General features: G+C 42.3%; 1 protein-coding gene across 2 annotated transcripts in view; it reads right to left on the bottom strand.

Moving 5' to 3' along the window:
• Positions 1 to 682: 682 nt before the first annotated feature.
• Positions 683 to 21,812, bottom strand: part of LOC145267137 (UDP-glucuronosyltransferase 2A3-like) — a 43,518-nt gene continuing 22,388 nt past the window's right edge. For both annotated transcript variants that reach the window (XM_080123178.1, XM_080123180.1), the window contains one exon: positions 683 to 3,061. In XM_080123178.1, coding sequence (XP_079979304.1) covers positions 1,531 to 3,061 — 1,531 coding nt within the window. In that variant the 3' untranslated portion in view covers positions 683 to 1,530. The remainder of the gene's footprint in view (positions 3,062 to 21,812) is intronic.

The following is a 21,812-nucleotide window of genomic DNA, read 5'->3' on the forward strand; positions in this document are numbered from 1 at the left end:
GATCCAATTACCGTGAGAACTAGGGTCAGCAACAGCAGTACTCAAAATCCAAAGCTACTCAACACACTATTAATGCAAATCACGAGCTATTTCAGTGCGATACACATTCTACTCTCTACTGCTGCCTGTCTTCCAGAACTCCTCCTCACAGTCTGTTACTCCAGTTTCTGCAGCTTCCAGTAACTCCAGCTTATTCTTGCAGCGACACTAGCTCACTCCTGCAGCATCAGCGCTTCCAGCCACCAGCTTCCGCGTGCCACCAACGTCCAGCTACCTGTTCCAATGTCCACTGACGTCTGACTACCATTTTCAGCATCAGATCCGTCTATATGACTCAGATCAACCTGAGGCACGTCACCGTATCTCAAAGACACAATGATTTGAAGACCATGAGACGCCCATTCTCACTCCGGCTGATTCTTGAACTCCTTTTCCATTAATTTTACCTTTATTCTTGGTAAAAATAAAACACGATTCCTATCGCGTTTAACCGAACATTTGTGTTCGTCATTCTTCTTTGCTATTGCCGTTGCATCTCAGCCTTGTGTCAGTTTTATTAGTTGTAAAGTCGATTGGCACCTTCATGCCTTTCGACCTCTGCAACAGACTTTCAAACTTGTATCCTCATCCAAACTGATGGACATTTCTGTAGTCTCGAAATGAATGAAGACGTTAAACAAACCTCTTTCCAAGGCTTTATTGAACAAAATTCACAGCAAGAGAGAAAGAACTCAGTCTTTAAAAAAAAAAGGAACGCGTGCAAAATCACGTGGAAAGAAACAGAATTTGCATATCTATTTTTTTTAATAGTAAGAACTAAACAATTTAAATGAAAATATAACATATTACTGACACCCTGTCAATTATTGCATGCTTAACGCAGGTAACCAATAAAGTTGATATAAATATTAAAATAGAAAGTACTTTCGGCGGTGACATTGCTCTGCTCAGAAAATTAAACGAGACAAAAGATCTTGACTTTCTGGTCGATTCGTACTTCAAACATTGCATTCAGGCGGCAAAAAAAGCAAGAAGTTATTGCTTTTTCGGCGCTCATTTTACAAACTTACTCTGGAAATATTTCTTTTACTTTAAGTCTTCCTTGTTAGAGAACTGTTATTGTATAGCGTCCAGGTCTCTGCTCGTCTCTCTCTTCAGATGCTGAATATAACAGAGATTTTTCAGTGCATCGTGTTAAACGATATTTAAAAGTACTTGTTAAAAACGAGAGCCAGTAAGAAATCTAGTTTTTTATATCAGGGCGCGTCATCGACCGATACACCAAATTCATCACGTGGACATATTTAAAAACAGCAGAAAACCGATCTACTAAGTCAAAATTTAAAAATTTTTAAACCCAAATATTTGCAGTCCGGACACATTGTGTAAAACATGATTATGTTCTAATCAAATGAAAAAAAAAAACTGAATGAAAACACTGATGACAAACAGAATATTGAAAATAAGTCACATTAAAAAAATGAAGACGTACATTCGATTAATAAACATTGAATTAATAAACAAATTTATTTAATTTTGCTTCATTTTTGCTTTCGACTGCACAAAACGCTTGCAAAAACCTAAAATAAAAATAAAAATTTTCATAAAAACAATCAGTAATAGAAAAATAATAAACCAAACATCAACAGCTAATAATTGAAAAGTTGACAAATCGACTTGATCAAGGCGAAAATGTTTTCCGCCATATTTGATCACGTGTTCAATGGCCGATGCAGCTCGTTCAGCTCCTGTTTCTGGTCGACTTCGATAGATTTCTGATAAGTGTTTGATATTTGCTGTGTATTTGGGGTCACTGAGGACATCAAGTATGCATTCTTGTAGTAATTCTTCCGTCAGATCTGCAAGATCGAAAAATCGACCAATTTTTAAATATCCCAATTTACGTGAATTCGTGAACTGGTCAGCTGCTTGTGGGACACAGACTAAAGGTATGCCATGGTACAGACTCTCGAACATTCCATTATTACCACAATGATAAATTATGAGCTTTGTGTTTGGGTGGGCCAATGCATCGTTTTGGGGTAACCATTTTGTCATTAAAACATTTCCTATTTCTTTTTCTTCGGCGGCTTTCCAGAAAATTTTCTGTTTCAGTTTTTGAAATACAGACATAAAAATATTTTTCAAATTATCGTTGAATTTAAGTGTTGATCCAAATGACACGATTATAACTCCATGTTTTGCTTCGTCAAAGAATTTCTGAATATTTTTTGGTAAAGGTTTTGGAAGTTTTACTGTAAGTCCACCAACTTGGATTAGATTTGGCATTAATGGGTTAGGATAGTTGAGAACTACGTCAGAATTTTCCAAATATATATCGGCTTTTTTAGAAAGTTCCTGTAGTTCTCTCCAGCTGAGTCCTGGTGCAATTTTGGAATAATCATAAGCCTCTAAGAAATAATACGTGGCAATATTGGTCATAATATGAGTTACAGTATTAATCACTCGTTCATGGAAAGCCATATTGGGTGTATATGGTGTCATGAAAAACGGGCTCACTGATGTAGATATTGGCTGACCTACGTCTAATAACTCAATGACCGAACTGATACCAGCGAAAGGAATCGATAAATTATATGGAATTAGTAAATTGCATTTTACAAAAAAAAGATAATCAACAATTGCAAAATCGAAGTTTTCTTGTCGTAATTTCTCGAGACCGGTTGTATCGTTAATCAACTGAGCACACAGTGCCTTTCTAACTGTTTGCATGAAACTGAAACGCGAAGTTTTTCCTTCTGAAACATCTTCAGTTATCTTGTCACGTATTTTTATCAGATGGTACATTACATCTTTTCCATATCTTATGCTTGTGACGTCCGGGGCACATTTACTGGAATCGAAGTCATCAGGAAAGTAGAATTTCACCCGGTGACCACGTTTCATCAATTCTACGGCCACTGCGTTTGATTCGGACACATGACTATGAGACGGCATTGGGACGGCTAAAATTTTGGCAGCGTGCACTTGCCGTTGGCAATGAAGACTGAAAATTGCCAAGAAAATATAAACAGAAGAGGTGAACATCATTTCGGGAAAACTGAAAAAGAAAGAAAAAATATCAGGAAAGTGAAACATAGTTTGTATGAACTGCTGAACATATTCGACCATAAAAACCAATAAAAATACATTTATTTCGTCTAAAAACGTGATAGACACAAAAACATTATTTATGTTTCTTTCTTTTAACTAATATTCATTCCAAACAAGGCAAATTACAACTGAGACTTTAGCGGTTACTATAAATAACGAGCGATACCTCCAGTGACACCCTAAGTAGGGAGTTTAGCAGTGAGGTTTCTGTTTATATCAAATTTTTTATGTTAGTACAGTCGAAGAAAGGCACTGAGAAATCATTCCAAAATCTTGCAGTTCGGAGGAAGAAACTTGCAGAGTAGAAGGCTAGTGATAATATAGTTACCCCCTCCTTAAAATGCATGGAAGTAAGAGAGAAAAAGAATAGATAACAGAAGAAATAGAGAATAGATAGAGAGATAGACAAAATAAACCTGATATGGAATTGTTGGTCAAGGTGTGGTGATGACTAACGGGGGGATCGAACACTGAACCAGAGGTATATTTAAATTTTGTTTGCGGGTACATTAGGATTCACAATTTCGTTGAGGATTGGCAAGGGGTTTTACGACATTTTACGACACTAATGAGTTGGATACTTTACGATAGTACACTTAACAGGAATACAGTTTGACTTTTGGCGAGTTGGACTTTGGGCACAGTTGGAACCAGATTGTGGCTCGGAGCAGATGCCGAGATAAATTGGTCAATAGACTGATGGACAGCCTCGACAAGACATACATATGGACCTTAGTATTTAGAGGGTGAGAATGTCACACACGAAGCGAGAAACCAACGAATACACACGTAAAATGTTTGTGTTTCCTTCTGTGCCGTGCGTTTTTATTGAAATATTTGTGAGCCTGTGCACCCCCCTCGACAACCGTTAGTGTGAGAAGCGATGGTGTTAAGGCCATTACAATATAAGATGATAGAGTGATGAAGAACAAAGCAAGGGAACATAACGTTTGAGTTGGGAGAACTGTGTCACACCGGCATCTGGGGATTTCTATGGAGTAGGTGTGTAAATTTGCTATACGACAGATTAGCCGGAGTATTTACGTTAAAGGTACACTAGTGCTGCGAGTTCAGCCAAGCTCATTGCATTAATGTAGGTTTAAAACTAGTTTGGTTGACAGTGTGGGACTTATTACATTGGGGGCTCTTAATGGTAGTATCTTAGAGAGAGAGAGAGAGAGAGAGAGAGAGAAAGAGAGAGAGGGGGGTAGAGTAATGGTTGATTGTCTGGCCCATATGTGGCAACAATACTCCATGGTTGGTCAAATAGTGGCTTTTTTAGCGATATAGGATAATGTCAGGTATGAGTATTTTTCTAACACGGTAGAGAGAGCTCACATTTTTGCAGTAACTTTAGCAATGTCTTCTATGTATTTGTTCCAATTCATGTTGCTTGTGAACGTTTGTTCCAATTCATGTTGCTTGTGAACGTTAGGCAAACGATGGCTGAAAAAAATTCTTTGTAATTTGTTGAAGGAAACGAGCTTTGTTTGAATAGCATTAAATGTTATCATCCATTTACATGTCCATTTCACGTGCATTTTCTAATGTTTCAGACATTACCTGAGATATGTGTACACTTGTTCTTTTTGACCACATGTCTGGAACAGTACGTGGTGTCATCAGCAAATATATCCATCTTGGGCACAATTTCATCAGAAAAGTCGTTTATGAATATCAGGAATAATAAAGGTCTTAATGTCAATCCCCGATGGCATAATCGCATGTCATGTTGTTTGGATATACAACCATCGAGGAGAACCCGGTTTTTTCTCTTGTCTAAAATGTATGTTAAGTATTCGTCAATCAATAACGTACAATTTAATGTTCATGAGAAGATTTGCATGTTAAACCTTGTAAAATGCTTTGGATATAACAAGGGCCACCATCCTAGCTTCTTCCGTTTTCTCCTGTGCTTGGTATATGCGTTCAATTACTCGTTAATTCATCCGCACTAAAACGATCTTGCCTAAATAAGTCATTATCTTGTAACCCCAGGAAAGCTTATCAGAGATAAGTTGAGGGCCAATTCCACGCGCGATATAGCATTAAAGTTATCCTGGTCAGTTGTTTTTATACTATATGTACGTATACTAAATGTTAGGGATGTACTGTCAGTCAGAAGTAGAAGCTGAACAAGCTATTAAACTTGAAATCTAAATCTGCAAGACATGATCCACCCAGTCTAGCCATGTAAAAAATAAGTAGCAAACGTCCTCATTTGCCCCGTTTTAGAGAGAGGGGGGATTATAAAAAAGCGTTCATTACTTTAGCCAGAAAACAAGGCCAGGACACAGTTTCCCCTGTAATGGTACTTCTGCGCCTTACTAATAAAAAAAAGAAGGGGTAAAAAAAAAAATAATAATTTTAATGCCGGACGGTAATTTGTTCGAATGTCCAGTTCTAGGAAGGTTGACTATCTAGGCTTAAGGAGGCCTATCACTTCCGGCAATTTTATATCGGAAGTCTTGATGCAACTTCTTTCATTCTCGTAGATGTAAGGTCTAACACCGCACCTGGGTTCAATGCTAGGTATTTCTAGGTTCAATCCTAGCTGGATATATGCACTAAGTATCATTCTCAAGTTTCTGTGAATTATCACGAAAAATTGGAATTAAAATAATTCAGATGTTAATAGAATTTTTAAGTACACAATATCAAACTAATAAACTAAACTAAAAAATATCAAGGAATTTTCTAGCCGATCTGCGTCTAAATAATGTTGAAAAGTACAATTTCACATTTACTGTTCGAAGTTATCTTCATAATAAGTACAATTTACTTGATATGAAGTACGATACTTCAAATGAGGAAAATGAAAGTGAAGAAGCCACCCACCGCTTACATATAAAAAATAAAGATGTACTTGGTATAAGTTTTAATTAACCCTTCTGGAAAATACAGAGATTCTTTCCTCTCCTATAGTGTACAAGCGAAAACGGTTTACATTCCATTTAAGCTTAAAACATGAGTGTATGAGAAAGGAACAAAAGTCGGTATGAAAAATAAAATAAATACGTGAATAATAGGTACGAGCAAAAATGGTGGCAGAAATAGAGGGGAAATAGTTTTGAATGCTGGTTTATCATATTTTTTGTTGATTTCTGTTATACCGGCCTTCCTTGAACAGGGGAATTTACACCGATTAGCACTAGTAATTCCAACACCGGTGAGACAGATGCGACTGCACTTTAACTGCTAGCCGAGTGCCCAGCAGATATACACGTTTTCCTATCTTTGTACATTATTGTTAATACACTTGTTCCTTAACCGAACCTCGACTTGATTGTTCTTATTTTCACTGTTGTTCCACGACACAACAGTTTCCAACTACTTTTTTAATTGTATTTGAAAGATTAAATCATAAGTTAATTTCCAATAGGAAAAAAATATTTGTACACACGAATAAAAAAGTTCTCATGAAAAATGCTTTCACTGCGACATTCGGAAGCTGACAAATTCAGCTAAATTTTGAAGTTAAATAAATTTATTGTAAAAATCTTTTCAAAGATAAATATTAGTTTGCTGGGTCTATTTCAAAGATAAATAGTAAAGTCCTGAGATATTGAATAAAAAACATATTGTTTGTACGCGTCAAATAGCTTAATTAGCCGCAAAAAGCAAGCGATTTTTGCGTTGCGCAATCAAAACAAACGAAAAATCGTCCAAGTGTGGATTCTATGGAAGCCCAAAATGTCAAAAAGTCAAAAGGCTGTCTGAAAATGACGTCAGGCAATTAAAGGGAGGTAGTAAATGCTGGTTTCCTTTTTTCCCCAGACGTGCATCTGTACATTTCTATCGTGAACGTTTGTATAATTTTTACCATTTTTTTAGTTTAATTATTTTTCTATGTTCCTGCTTTTAAATCAAATTTTATTTTTTTTATTTTTCAAGATAATATAAAAATTATGTTACACCGAAAGTTTCACGTTTAATGAAGCAAGGAAAATATTAGAATCTTAAATATAATAATCATGCAAAACATGTCATCTAAATAAAAAGTGGAAATATTTTTTGCAATTATATTTTTTTGTGTGTGAAAATATTAAATAAACAATGCTTTATTCAATGATAATATCGGTAGTTCGAGGAATTAATTTTTCTCTGAGTTATATTGAATTCATTAATAGGGACTTTGGGGACTTTTTCGTCATGTACCTAAAAAATTAGTTTTTCTTTTTTTCATAAAAAAGCAAAAATAAATTTATTCATTTTTTTATTACTATTGAAAACCATAACTTTAGTAAAGTTATTTTTTGTTTGAACAAAATAATACATTTCACTAAGATTCAAATAAAAATAATGTGTTCCGTGATCATTATTTGATAAATATTGAAATTGGTTAAATTCCTGATTTTTTTTTGTGAATTTTTAAGTAAAGGGAGAGGTCAAAATGTTTATACATTTTGATCATCGGCATTCATTTTGCACGTACCTAGTGAATAAAATAAAATCACATGAGAAAAACATTAAAAATTAAAATCAGTGGAAGATAATATATGGATAATTAGGAAATAAAATCAGAAAAATAAAAAAATTTAATCGTTTTTACTAAATAGGTACGACTAAAAATTATGTACGATTAATGTACGACTAATTGCCGCTACTGATGATGATTAAAGCAATTTCGACACAAGCGATCGACGGGGTCTGTCAGAGTAAAATATCGTAAAATAATTTACTCAGCAATTTTGAGAGTTTATTTCTTGGCAAATATATTTTTAAGTCCATACCTAAACCAATATTTACTAAAGATTTTTGTTAAATATTCCAGCTTATTACTGAATGCGTCAGCGCAAAAAAAAAAATATGTTATCAAAATAAACAACAAAACGACTTTATTCAGTCGCGATTATTTTTGGCAAATTTTTAAAGATTGAAACTTTTTTAATCCAATGTGCCACTTTTTTCATTTTTTAAAGTTTGTAAAAAAAATAAATAAATAAAATAAACAAGTTTATTTCTTTATTATTGAAATACAAAACAAAACGAATTAAGCCAAAGTCACAACTTTCATTTCAAAGTGAGTTTTTTGTTTTTGTTTTGTTTTGTTTTGTTTTTTTTTGTTTTTTTTGCAAATAAAATTTTATAAGTGTCCTTTTTCTTAAAATTTGAATTTTGTAGCACAATAACAATGTAACACTAGAAAATCTTTGTAAAAAAATAGAAGAAATCCTTAGAAACTGATGCAATTTGTGCCTCTTTGGGGGGGGGACTAGTTTTCCCCACATTTCCAGCATTTGTGTCTAACTGCCGGCGTGGGGAGGCGATTAAATAACTATTATTTTTTTTAATTATTTTCTGGGTTTTTTTTTTCGTTCCGGACATCTGTAGCGGATGTTATGCGTTATAATAAAACTGAACTTTATGCAATATTTTGTATTGAAATTCTTTTCAATAAAAAATATTTTTTATTGAAATTCTTTTCAATAAAAATATTTTTTATTGAAAAGAATTTCAGTTTTATTATAACGCATAACATCCGCTACAGATGGCCAGAACAAATCTTCAGCAGAGATATTTTCATAGCAATCGCCATTTTAACATTCACGGATATCAGAACGCGCAAAGACACAACGTCGTAATATGACCATCTGCACACATGCAATAAAGGAACTATATTGCATTTCACGCGCAGTGATACAATAGACGGACTGGAATGTTCTAGAACCCGCCTATATAAGATTTTGCCCGCGAAAATAAAACCGGTCTAGGATGAAGTTTTACGAGTAAACATCACCGCTGCCCGTCCTCAGCGCGAACTCCCAGACGTAAAACAGTTTGGCCGAGAATGCCGCGTGTAATATATTGGACAGGATTATCTCCCTTGCACTTCAATGAACTACGGATTATCTCCCTTGCACTTCAATGAACTACCACTAGAGGGCGCGACAGTCTTGAAATCTTTTTCTTTAGTAAAGAAAAGGACCGGGAGACGATCTTTCCCTACGAGACGTACCGTCTGCCGATCTGTCTATAATGTTATTTTGTCTTGTGCATTTTTATTCATTATGCATTGTTAATGTTGTATATACTTCAATTGGCGACGAAGAACGAATAATGCGGAGGAGTAACAATACAATTTAAAATTAAAAGCGAACACCCACAACAAATCGAATGAGGAAAAGTTGCCGAGTAGCGGATAAAAATGGCTTTATTAGGCACCATTGGAGAATGGAATGGTGCGGAAGAAGAATGGTCGCACTATATTGAGAGAGTAAAGTTTTTTGTTTACTGCCAATGATGTGTTGAATGAAGGTAAGAAACGTGCTATATTTTTGTCGGTTATTGGGGCAAAAAATTATGCTATTCTCAGGGGTTTAGCCGAAAACAGGCCAGAGCAGAAAACATTTGAAGAACTATGTATTCTGATGGAGAGGCACATCAGGCCGGCCCCCAACGAGATACATGAACGTTTCTTATTCAACACGAGAGACAAACAAGAAGGTGAGTCCATTAGTGAATATGTGGCCACACTGAGAAAAATGTCGGAACATTGCAACTTTGAAGAAAAAGTAAATGAACACATACGTGATCGTTTGGTTGTGGGAGTGAAAGATGAGAAGATACAGGAGCGCTTGCTGGGCGAAAGAATGCTAACTTTGCACAAGGCCATTGAAATAGCAGTGTCTATGGAATCGGCAAGGAAATATTCCAAGTTGATGTTGGGAGCACAGACGAGTGGAAGTGAAACGTCCGTACACAGGTTACCATTAAAACGAGAGTGTTATCGTTGTGGAAGCACTGGCCCCCAAGCGGACAAGTGCCAGTTTAAAAACAAGGAATGTTTTAAATGCAGGCGAATAGGGCATACTCGTCGGAAGTGTAGGCAAGAAGAGAGCAGGCCTCCTAACTCCGAAAAACGAGGTAAGGAAAGCAGGATGGTGAACAATGTGGAGGAAAATTGTTGTGAAGAAATGGAAATAAATATGGAAAGGCTAGACTTGCACACAGTTGCTAACCTGCGGACACCACCAGTATTAGTGGAACTGCTAATTAATCAAGAGAAAGTGGTCATGGAAGTGGACACTGGAGCTGCATGCACAGTAATGAGCCAAGAAAAATTCAATAAAATTGGCCAAGTTCGTGATCTAAAGGAAAGCCATGTCAAGTTGAGAACGTACACTGGTGAATTAGTGAAACCACATGGGACCACAGACGTGGAAGTAATCCAGGAAGGGTTAAAGCATCGACTACCTTTGCTGGTGGTGAAAGGTAATGTACCGACACTTCTTGGCCGCAACTGGTTGAATAAGGTAAAGCTGGATTGGAGAAGCATGTTTCCTTTATACCAGGAAGATTCCCCTTCGAGGTTGGAAAGGCTTTTAAAAGAATTTGATTCGCTGTTCAGTGAAGAAATGGGGTGTTTAAAGGATTTTAAGGTCAAAATACCCATTGATAAAACGGTGAGTCCCAAATTTTGTCGGGCAAGACCAGTACCTTATGCCATAAAAGCGGATGTGGAAAAGGAGCTAGATCGCCTGGAAAACCAGGGAATTTACAAAAGAGTGGAATACTCTAGGTGTGCTGCCCCCATTGTACCGGTTGCCAAAAATAATAATGAAGGCATCCGGATCTGTGGAGAGTACAAACAAACAGTAAACCGAGCATCACCATGTGACTATTACCCTCTTCCTCGGACAGAAGATATATTTGCTACTTTGAAAGGGGGTCAAAAATTTAGCAAGCTCGACTTGAGCCATGCCTATCAGCAGCTGGAATTGGATGCAGAAACCCAGGAACTGCTAACAGTAAACACTCACCAAGGATTATACCAGCCCACCAGACTACAATTTGGGGTACACAGTGCTACAGGAATTTTTCAAAGGGAGATGGACAAAAGATTGAAGAACATTCCTTTTTGCAAGGTGCGTGTGGATGACATCCTGGTTTCAGGTAGTGATGACAGTAGTCATCTGAAGAATTTATACAGTGTATTTGCTGCTCTAGATAAGGCCGGATTAAAATTAAAGAGAAGTAAGTGCAAGTTTCTCCTTCCTGAAGTGACATATCTGGGTTTCAGAATTAGTAAGGAAGGCATAGCGCCTCTTCCAGACAAAGTAGCCGCCATGACAGAGGCACCTCGACCGCAAAACATCACAGAATTAAGAGCCTACCTAGGGGCACTTAACTATTATCATAGTCATTTGCCAAACTTATCAACTATACTTGAACCGCTTCACAACTTAATGAGAAAGGGTGCTCCCTGGGTATGGGGTGCTGAACAAACCAGGGCTTTTGAAGAAACAAAGAGAATGCTGTGTTCTGCACCTCTTTTAACTCATTTTGATCCATCTAGACCGATTCTGGTGCAAGTAGATGCTTCTCCCTATGGACTGGGAGCTGTAATGGCTCACAAAATGGAAGATGGAAGGGAGAAACCAGTATGTTACGTATCACGAACGCTGTCTGAGGCAGAACGGAATTATGCGCACATTGAGAAGGAGGGGCTGGCCCTAGTCTTTGCGGTAAAAAAGTTGCACCAATATCTGTATGGAAATAATTTTACGTTGTTCACTGACCACAAACCGTTATTGGGGTTGTTTGCTGAAAACAAGCCGATCCCTTCTCTTGCTGCTGCCAGAGTTCAACGCTGGGCCATATTTCTGGCTGTCTATAATTACAGGTTGGAGTATCGTGCTGGGTCCCTTAATGGAAATGCAGATTGCCTCAGTCGTCTTCCAATCAGTGTGCAGGAGCAAGATGTCACACCTAATTCTAACAGGATACACATGATGAACTTGGTTGATGTTCCAGTGACTGTGACGGCAGTAAGATTGGAGACAAGAAGAGACCCTACTTTGAGTCGGGTGTACGAATACATCCTGAATGGCTGGAGTAGGTGTATTCCAGACACGGCAATGAAGCCCTACTTCAACAAACGGACAGAGTTGACATGTGAAGATGGTACCGTATTATGGGGGAGTAGAGTAGTAATTCCGGCTATACTCAGAACAAAAGTGTTGCAGCAATTACATCAGACACACATAGGGATCGTGCGAATGAAGGCCCTTGCTCGCAGCTATGTGTGGTGGCCAAATCTTGATGCAGATATTGAGAGAGCCGGTAAAGCTTGTGGAACCTGCATAAATTATCAAAGCAATCCCGGCAAGGCTCCCATTCATTGCTGGGAATATCCAAGTTCACCATGGGAGAGAGTACACTTAGATTATGCAGGTCCATTTTTGGGGCACATGTTTTTGATAGTAGTGGATGCTCATTCAAAGTGGACTGAAGTTTGCATTACAAAATCATCTTCTGCTATGACCACAATTGAAAAATTGAGAGGGATCTTCGCAACTCATGGACTACCGGTATTAATTGTGAGTGACAACGGTCCCTGTTTTCCAAGTGAAGAATTCAAAGCATTCATGAATGCTAATGGAATTCGGCACATTTTCACAGCTCCTTACCATCCTTCCTCGAATGGACTAGCAGAACGCAGTGTACGCACCTTCAAGGAAGCGCTTAAAAGGATGAATACAGACGGCAAGGCAACACTTGAAACCAAGGTGAACCGATTTTTATTCACTTATAGGATAACTCCAAACTCATCAACTGGGGTTTCTCCTGCCGAGCTGATGTTCAAACGGCAGTTACGAACAGCGTTTCATTTGGCAAAGCCAGACACGTACAAGGCTATGGATGTAAAAAATAAAATGGAAAGGGGGAGCAAGGTAATGGTGCCGCTCCGTGAATTTAAAGTAGCCGATCCTGTGCTTGTGCGTAACTATGGATCTACTCAGCGATGGATTGAAGGTACCATTACCAGACAGTTGGGAGCAGTGAATTTTGAAGTGGAAACCGGTAGAGGGCTAGTAAGGAGGCATGTGGACCAGCTTGTGAAACTCTCATCACCAGTAGCAGTGGAACTTACGCCTGAGATACAAGCAGATAATGCTGCAAAGAATCTTGAGAGTTTCGGCACACCTGAAGTTTCCAGCACACCCGACAGTCCTGAGGAAAGTTTAATACCTGAGAGCAGGCATATGGAAGAGGTTGCAGAGACTCCAGCAGTGGTAGAAAAATCGGCATCACCACCCTCTCGCAAGTCAGGGCGTATTCGGAGACCACCAAAAAAATTTGAAGACTATGTTCGTGATCCAGAGTAAGATTGAAGGGATGTAATATATTGGACAGGATTATCTCCCTTGCACTTCAATGAACTACGGATTATCTCCCTTGCACTTCAATGAACTACCACTAGAGGGCGCGACAGTCTTGAAATCTTTTTCTTTAGTAAAGAAAAGGACCGGGAGACGATCTTTCCCTACGAGACGTACCGTCTGCCGATCTATCTATAATGTTATTTTGTCTTGTGCATTTTTATTCATTATGCATTGTTAATGTTGATATACTTCACCGCGAAAACCAAATCAGTTTTCTCTTCCGATTTCACCGATTCGTGTCTTTGTGGGACGTTAAATCACCTAACATGACTTTCCGCGCGTTATGTATCTTTAATTCGCAACATGCAAAATTATCATATCGAACAATAATTATTCTTTCTTTTCAACAATGCTATTGCGAACTGTTTTCACATGTGATGAACCCGCACACACGCAAGACGCACACGTAGCTTGGGACTTTCTTTTCCCTCCGGAAAATAATTACGTGTGTCCCTCTGTTCATGAAAATCAGTAATCATAAACTTTATGCCTTTTCCCACGATATACTTATTAGCAAAACTAATGAACACTCGTTGCAAAAACCTTAACGTTGGAATGATTTGAATTATTGCAATTCTTAAACATGTAAATAAATGTTATTTCATTCCAATACAGCATCTTAATTTGCATAAATGAGAGAATATAAGGCCGACAGTAAATAGGGCGAGTCGAGTTGAATTCTAGAGAACCGGACTGGACGTGGTTAGAGCGGAGAATGTCGCCGAGAATCCAGTCCGTTTTTGTTTTTGTTTTCTATTATCTATCAGTCGATTATTTCACATAATACTGTACCCAATGTATAGTCGTGGTTTAAAAAACAAGTTATGACCTGGGTGTCATCAGATAGAATCAAACCCGAAGCCAAAAACAAAATTTGTAACGTTCTAATGTGAGCTATCGTCAGTCGAATAAGAAATAACTAAAAATAAACTAACGTTTACGTACAAATGTATTTGCGAATGCGTAGAATAGGAGTTTTAACACTTTAGCAACCAATTTGATGCCTTAGCAACTCTAGAAGTGTAAGCCATTTTGAGTTTCAGAACAGTTTCAGATGGTTCGCTGTTACACACAATTCCTGGGAGGTGACTTGTTTGTAGTGGACAGTTCCACATCACAAAATATTCTTACCGTGTCGAGACGGAAAAAATCATGTGATATTGCTCCAGAAAAGGTTTAATATTTATGAAGCAACTGTGGTTTCTGATTGGTTGGTAGCAGAACGTGAATTAATTTGATTCGTCAGTTCTTAGCAGCATCGTTTATAAATAGAATCGTCCGACTGTGTGAGATCATACCCCAATATACCCCATTATAAACCTTTTATGATGGGATGTGTCTCCTAGCGGCTTCGGAATGCCGACGGGGTTACTCAGGCAATTTTTAAAATTGCAGGAGTGCTCCTCCTTTAGGGGAGCCTGCGGGGTTCCCACTTTCCAGGCCTTGTGCCACATAATGCTGATATTGCTCCAGAAAAGGTTTAATATTTATGAAGCAATTGTGGTTTCTGATTGGTTGGTAGCAGAACGTGAATTAATTTGATTCGTCAGTTCTTAGCAGCATCGTTTATAAATAGAATCGTCCGACTGTGTGAGATCATACCCCAATATACCCCATTATAAACCTTTTATGATGGGATGTGTCTCCTAGCGGCTTCGGAATGCCGACGGGGTTACTCAGGCAATTTTTAAAATTGCAGGAGTGCTCCTCCTTTAGGGGAGCCTGCGGGGTTCCCACTTTCCAGGCCTTGTGCCACATAATGCTGATATTGCTCCAGAAAAGGTTTAATATTTATGAAGCAATTGTGGTTTCTGATTGGTTGGTAGCAGAACGTGAATTAATTTGATTCGTCAGTTCTTAGCAGCATCGTTTATAAATAGAATCGTCCGACTGTGTGAGATCATACCCCAATATACCCCATTATAAACCTTTTATGATGGGATGTGTCTCCTAGCGGCTTCGGAATGCCGACGGGGTTACTCAGGCAATTTTTAAAATTGCAGGAGTGCTCCTCCTTTAGGGGAGCCTGCGGGGTTCCCACTTTCCAGGCCTTGTGCCACATAATGCTGATATTGCTCCAGAAAAGGTTTAATATTTATGAAGCAATTGTGGTTTCTGATTGGTTGGTAGCAGAACGTGAATTAATTTGATTCGTCAGTTCTTAGCAGCATCGTTTATAAATAGAATCGTCCGACTGTGTGAGATCATACCCCAATATACCCCATTATAAACCTTTTATGATGGGATGTGTCTCCTAGCGGCTTCGGAATGCCGACGGGGTTACTCAGGCAATTTTTAAAATTGCAGGAGTGCTCCTCCTTTAGGGGAGCCTGCGGGGTTCCCACTTTCCAGGCCTTGTGCCACATAATGCTGATATTGCTCCAGAAAAGGTTTAATATTTATGAAGCAATTGTGGTTTCTGATTGGTTGGTAGCAGAACGTGAATTAATTTGATTCGTCAGTTCTTAGCAGCATCGTTTATAAATAGAATCGTCCGACTGTGTGAGATCATACCCCAATATACCCCATTATAAACCTTTTATGATGGGATGTGTCTCCTAGCGGCTTCGGAATGCCGACGGGGTTACTCAGGCAATTTTTAAAATTGCAGGAGTGCTCCTCCTTTAGGGGAGCCTGCGGGGTTCCCACTTTCCAGGCCTTGTGCCACATAATGCTGAGGTGGGCAGCATTTAAATAACTACCCCATTATACACCGTTATGATGGGATGTGTCTCCTAGCGGCTTTGGCTGCAGGGAGACAGGGTAGTACAAGTCAAGGATTCGTCACTTGACACTCAGCCCAACAGGTGAGGGGCCAGGAACCGTTACAGCACCTGTTGGACTGAGGTACACCGCCTGGGTAATACCTAGGAGGTCCACCCTCCCAGGCCTTGCAACCGGGCTTTCCGGTGGGGCAAGTTTATTGCTTGCTGCCTGAGGCGCCCCGACCGGGGAATGCCGACGGGGTTACTCAGGCAATTTTTAAAATTGCAGGAGTGCCCCTTCTTTAGGGGAGCCTGCGGGGGTCCCACTTTCCAGGCCTTGTGCCAAATATTGCCGATGTGGGCGGCAATTAAATAACTACCCCATTATACATCCAGTGTGATGGAGATCGCTGTTACGGCCGCTTCTGGCTAGGATCAATGTGTGGTACCTGTTATCAGTGCTTGCTGCGATCTGCATCGGAATTGTTTTGCTTGCCACTGCAAGGACCAGCCCCTTCTTTGGAGATAGGACCAGCTGGGACCTATTTGTTATCTTTGTGATTGTTTTCGTTATTGCCCTCGGGCAACTTTAATTGTTTTTGTTTTCTTTTTTGTTACAGATAGTCCGGGGTCCAACTAGTGCTTAAGCAGCTGGCAGGGCCAAGGGAAACCGACGTGCCTTTTTAGGCGAAGGTCCCCTTAGTTTCCAAATTGGCGGGCTCTAGTTGGTCTCAGGACCATCAAAGGAGATGGAGCAGGCTGCTGCTCCTGTCACCTTGTGTTAGTGTCATAAAGGGTTCGCGGGGGGTGCCGTCCCAAAAGGCACCCCCAGTACGAGAAAGGTTCCAGAGGTCACCATCCCAGAAGGCACCCCTAGTGAAGTGGCGTCTGGCAGCGTTGCGGATGCGGGGATTGCCACCCAGGGTGGGCAAGCCCAGTTCGAGAGACGAAGTAGCCTTCACAGGAGTCGCCGTGGTGGATGACCCCTGGATAACACCAGCAACGGTTGTGGCGAAGTCAAAAGGAGAGATAGTGGAGGCCTGGAGAAGGTACGTCCAGCAGAGTCCAGGAGGCGATAATGAAGAACTGTGGAAGGCGACAGCAGCAAAAAAGAGGCGGCCTGTAAAGCGTTGGTGGTTGCTGGAGGGGGAGGAGTCAGCGTCGTCATCAACACCATTGCCGCCAATGCAGACCAGATTGGAGAAAAACAGCCCCCGGAAGTCAGCAGGGGATAGTCTGTGCAGAACTAAATCGCTTGATGTGTTCGTAATAGATGGGTGCTCCCTGGGGGTGGGGGGGATCAGCAAATGTGGAGCCGGCGAAGGAAGAGGAATGGCCAGCCCTCGTATTTACAGATTCTCCAATTCCAGCAGGTCAAAAGACTCCGGCAGTAGCGGTAGTAGCAGCAGAACCAGCCAAAGAAAAGTCGGCCGAGGAACAGCAGGCCTGGGGTCCGAAACATAAAACGATAACAAAATCCCTGGATTTCTACAGGCGACTGTTCGAAGAAAAATATAAAAACAGCGTCAAGGGGAATAACATAGAGGTGGTTACAGAAATGTTGGAGAAGATTAGGAAGAGGTCAGTTTCCCTGCTCACCCTGGACGCGACTGGAAAAAGGCTGGTGGGCGTGCCCAAAGAAAAAATGATGGAGCTGCTGGGGGAACTGAAGATCCCCGCCCAGTACGCTGTAAAGAAGTTTAACGCCATGTGGGAGGTCCTCTTGCCGACAAAGGAAGAGGCAGAGAAGCTGGCAAGAGGGGACCTCACATGGTGCAACATAAAGATCCGGCCAGAATACCTGTCAAAGAGAAGATCCTCGGTTACGGTCACAGAAGTCCCGTGCTTCCTGATCGAGGAGCAACTGGGGACCATCATGTCGCAATATGGCGAGGTGGAGGGAATCGAGGTAATGAAGGGCCCCCGCAACCTAATAACCAGGGACTACAAGTTCCGGATGAGACTATCAAGAAAGGAATTCTATGGGCTCCCCGCACAGCTGACTTGCGAGGGCTGGTCAATGGCCATCATAGTGGAGGGGAGAAGGCCACTATATTCGCAGTGCCAAAAGACGGGCCACGTCGCAAGATTCTGCCCCTGAGGAAAACGGTGGCGGAGGCAAAGAAGCCCGAGGAAAAAGCAGGGCAAAAAGTGGCAAATGAGACCAGAATGAAGGAGAAAGAAGTCGAGGAGAATACGTGGAGCAAGGTTGTGAAGAAGGGAAAAAGGACGGAACCGGCTCCACAGGCTGAGGAGTGGCAACAGCCACAAAAAGGAAGCTAAGGGTCAGTTCGTCCGGCTCAGAGAGCGATGGAGCTGAAGAGAAACAAAAAGAGAAACGGGAAAAAAAGGACCAGGACCCTGAGCTTCCGGAATCAAAACTCCCCCAGGAGGAAGCTCAGCCAACCCCTCCCCTATTCACTACACCCAACATGGAAATGGAGCACATGGAGGCTCAGGTGGAGATTGAACCTCCAGCAGAGATAAAAACTCCTGAAGCAGAAACAAAAGAACCGGAACAGCAGATAGCTCAGGAAAAGTCGGCGGACCCAAGGAAAGGGAAAACCAGAAAGTTCCCATTCTGGCCTGGGGATCAAATATGCAAAGCCGACCTGAGCCACACGGTTAGTGACTTGAATGGACGACAAAGACGCCATTTGAAGGAGCTGGAGGGCCTAAAGATGGTCGATGGCAAGGATGTCACCGACCCCCGAAACTTCCATGATTGTCCATCGATAATAACCTTCATCCGGGTGAATAGGGGAGGAAGGGCGAAGGCCCTATGGAGAATGATAGAGGCCGGAAAGTCAGCCTTTAAAGGAATCAGAATAATAGACGGGGAGCACTCATCACTAGGCAAGATAGCCAATCAGTGCGAAGGGAGGGTCCCATTTTATGTTCACCCCTCCTTTTATAGGGCGCTAAAGATAACGTTCCCCTTGGACGTGGGGGGGCCTGGCTCGAGACGGACGGCTTACGTCCGACCTGCTCACGGGCAGTCTCGGCCAGGCTTTCGACGTACTGACCCCCGAGGACTTCAGACCCCTAGTCAACGAATACTACTAGTTAGGGAAACATGGCCACGGGCTTTAACCTAGCTAGTTTGAATGCAAGGGGCATGAGATCTGTGCTGAGGGATCTCGTGGCCCTTGAGGTAGATGTAGCTGCACTATAGGAGACCTACTTTGTTGGGGCTGGGGACTGCGAGGTGCTGGTAAACGCTTTTGATGTTTACTCAGCATATGGCAGCCTCCAGAGCCGGGGGGTTTCTGTGCTAGTGAGTCGCACTCTGTCTGCGACGGTTACCATTGTCCACGCGGACGCTCATGGGAGGCTGGTCGTGGTCGATGTTGCCGTTAAAAGCGGCGCGGATCGTGGCAGTTTATGTGCCCAACATCCAAAGCGAGAGGGTTTCCTTTTTCGGCGGGTGGAGGTGTTTCTCTCTTCGGGTCCGGAGCGGGTAGTCTTAATGGAGGACTACTAGAATGCCATCCTGGACCCCAAGATAGATAAGTCGGGGGGGGTTAGAGGGTCGGGGCGGGGTGACAACAGCCTGTCTGACCTGATGGCCTCGTGCGATCTGGTCGACAGGTTCCATCACACCGGGAGGGAGATGTGGACGTGGCATGCTAGTTCGGCCGCCTGTTCGAGTACATACTTGGAAAGGATGTTAATTAGAAGGGGCGACACAGATTTCCTATCTTGTCCCACGTTCCACTGGCTAGGTCATTCGGACCACAAACTCGTGTTGCCCCATCTGAAATTAGGTAATAGGCCTAGGTTGGCTGGCTACTGGAAGTTGAACGCCTCCTTGTTGGAGTCGAACGACTTCCGGGAGCAGCTGACGTCACTAATTCAGAGGGAGTTAGTGGAGGCGGTTACCGGGAGTAGCTGGTGGGTTAAGCTTAAGGTCACCATTAGGCACTTTTGTGTCCAATACAGCCAAAGCCTCGCATTAACTAGGGCTCGGACCAAAAGGCACTTAGATGATAGACTGACCCAGGCGGTGGCAGGGGGGAAATCCCTAGAACTAGCTCTAGTTAAGGGGGACCTGGATCGCTTGGCTAGTGAGTGATATGCAGGTCAGGTAGTTAGAGCTAGGTTAAACAGAGTCTCCAACGAAGCGGTGAACATTGATGCTGTTGAGCGAAAGGCAGCCCTAAGACGTGGCTCGGATGGGTACATTCGGGAGGTGAAAACCTGCAAGGGTGCTCTCTCATGTCAGCACAGGAGATCTGCAATGGGTTTCGGCAACATTTGGAGGAGCGCTTCACCCAACTACCCAGACTCCGTGGCCAGGAGTTTGGCAGCTATTTAGCTGGCTCGCCCCGCCTTACTGCGGCCCGAACAGCTAGCTGCGAGGGGATGGTTACGGAGCGTGAGGTCATTACTGCATTGAAGCAGGTTGGCCGCAACAAATCTCCGGGTCTCGATGGTTTGCCCTACAAACTGTTCTTGAGGCTGTCGCCCATGTTTGTGCCCCTTCTGACGGGCGTGTTTAACCATTAGTTTGCCTAGGGCTCGATCCTGAGGCAGGTTACCAAAGGAGTGGTCACGCTTCTGAAGAAGGGGGATCAACATGGAGGGGGGAATCTAGACGACTATAGGCCCATAACTCTGCTTAACACAGATTTCAAGATTTTGGCCCGCGTTCTTGTGAACCGACTGCAGGTTGTTATCAGTGACTTGGTCGAACCGGATCAGAACTACACTGTGAAGGGTCGATCGATTCAGAACAATTTGCACTTGGTTTGCACGATCATAGAGGAGTTAGAAGACGACACTGAAGCCGCGCTGATCAATTTAGATCAGTCCAAGGCATTCGACAGGGTGGACCATGGGTTCCTGAGGGCTGTTGTGGAAACCGCCGGCTTTGGTCCGGATTTCCGAAAGTGGGTCTCCGCCCTGTATCGTGATCCCGCGGTAGTGATGCAAGTAAACGGTAGGTTGTCGGAGGCCTTTGGGGTCTCCCGGTCAGTGCGGCAGGGTTGCCCGCTGTCGCCTCTGTTGTATGTCCTGGCGTTGGAACCCTTCCTTCGCAAATTAAGGGACGAGGTGGCGAGACCAGTCCTGCGCGGCATAGCTCTACCTGGCAGCAAATTTGCCAGGGTGTCCGCGTATGCTGATGACGTCACTGTGTTTGCTGCAAGGCGTAGCGACATTAGAGCGGTGATAGAGGCGATTGCTGAGTACGAAGTTGTCACAGGGGCCGTGATCAATCGCAGCAAGTCCGTTGGCCTGCAGTTGGGCGCTTGGACCGGGGTAAACTCGCTTCCAGGTGCGTTCGGCCGGACCTCCAGCTGGACAAGAATTGGTCGGAAGTACAGACGAAGGTCAAGTCGTCAGTAGGGACTTGGATTCATAGGGGACTGTCCTTGAAGGGTCGCGCAGAGGCATGTGCTACATACGTGTTTCCGTTGATCCTTTACCGCTTGTCTGTACTTCCCCTGTCTTCGGATCACTGTAAGGCTTTAGAGCGCCTTCTTTTCAAACTTCTTTGGATGGGAGGAAGGCCGTATGTCCGCAGACAGGTCTGTACGCAGAAGCTTAGTGAGGGAGGCTTGGGAATGCAGGATTTGAAAAGTCACAAGCACGCAGAAAGACTGGCGTTCCTGAGTCAGACACTGATGGAGGAAATGCACTGGGTACCAGTCGTGGAACAGGCTTTTACACGGCTCATATCCGCCCCTGCCACTGAAGGACGCAGAAGACCGGTGGGGGAACGGTGTTTCCTGACCGAATGCCGAGCCGCCCTTAGGGCATTGCCGGGGTCCAGTGACCTTGCACGGCCTAGGATGAGGCTATATGAGGAGTTAGTGGTGGG

The sequence above is a fragment of the Euprymna scolopes genome, chromosome 42, assembly GCF_053919585.1.
Source record: "Euprymna scolopes isolate OS-2025 chromosome 42, ASM5391958v1, whole genome shotgun sequence".
NCBI classification, from domain to species: domain Eukaryota; kingdom Metazoa; phylum Mollusca; class Cephalopoda; order Sepiida; family Sepiolidae; genus Euprymna; species Euprymna scolopes.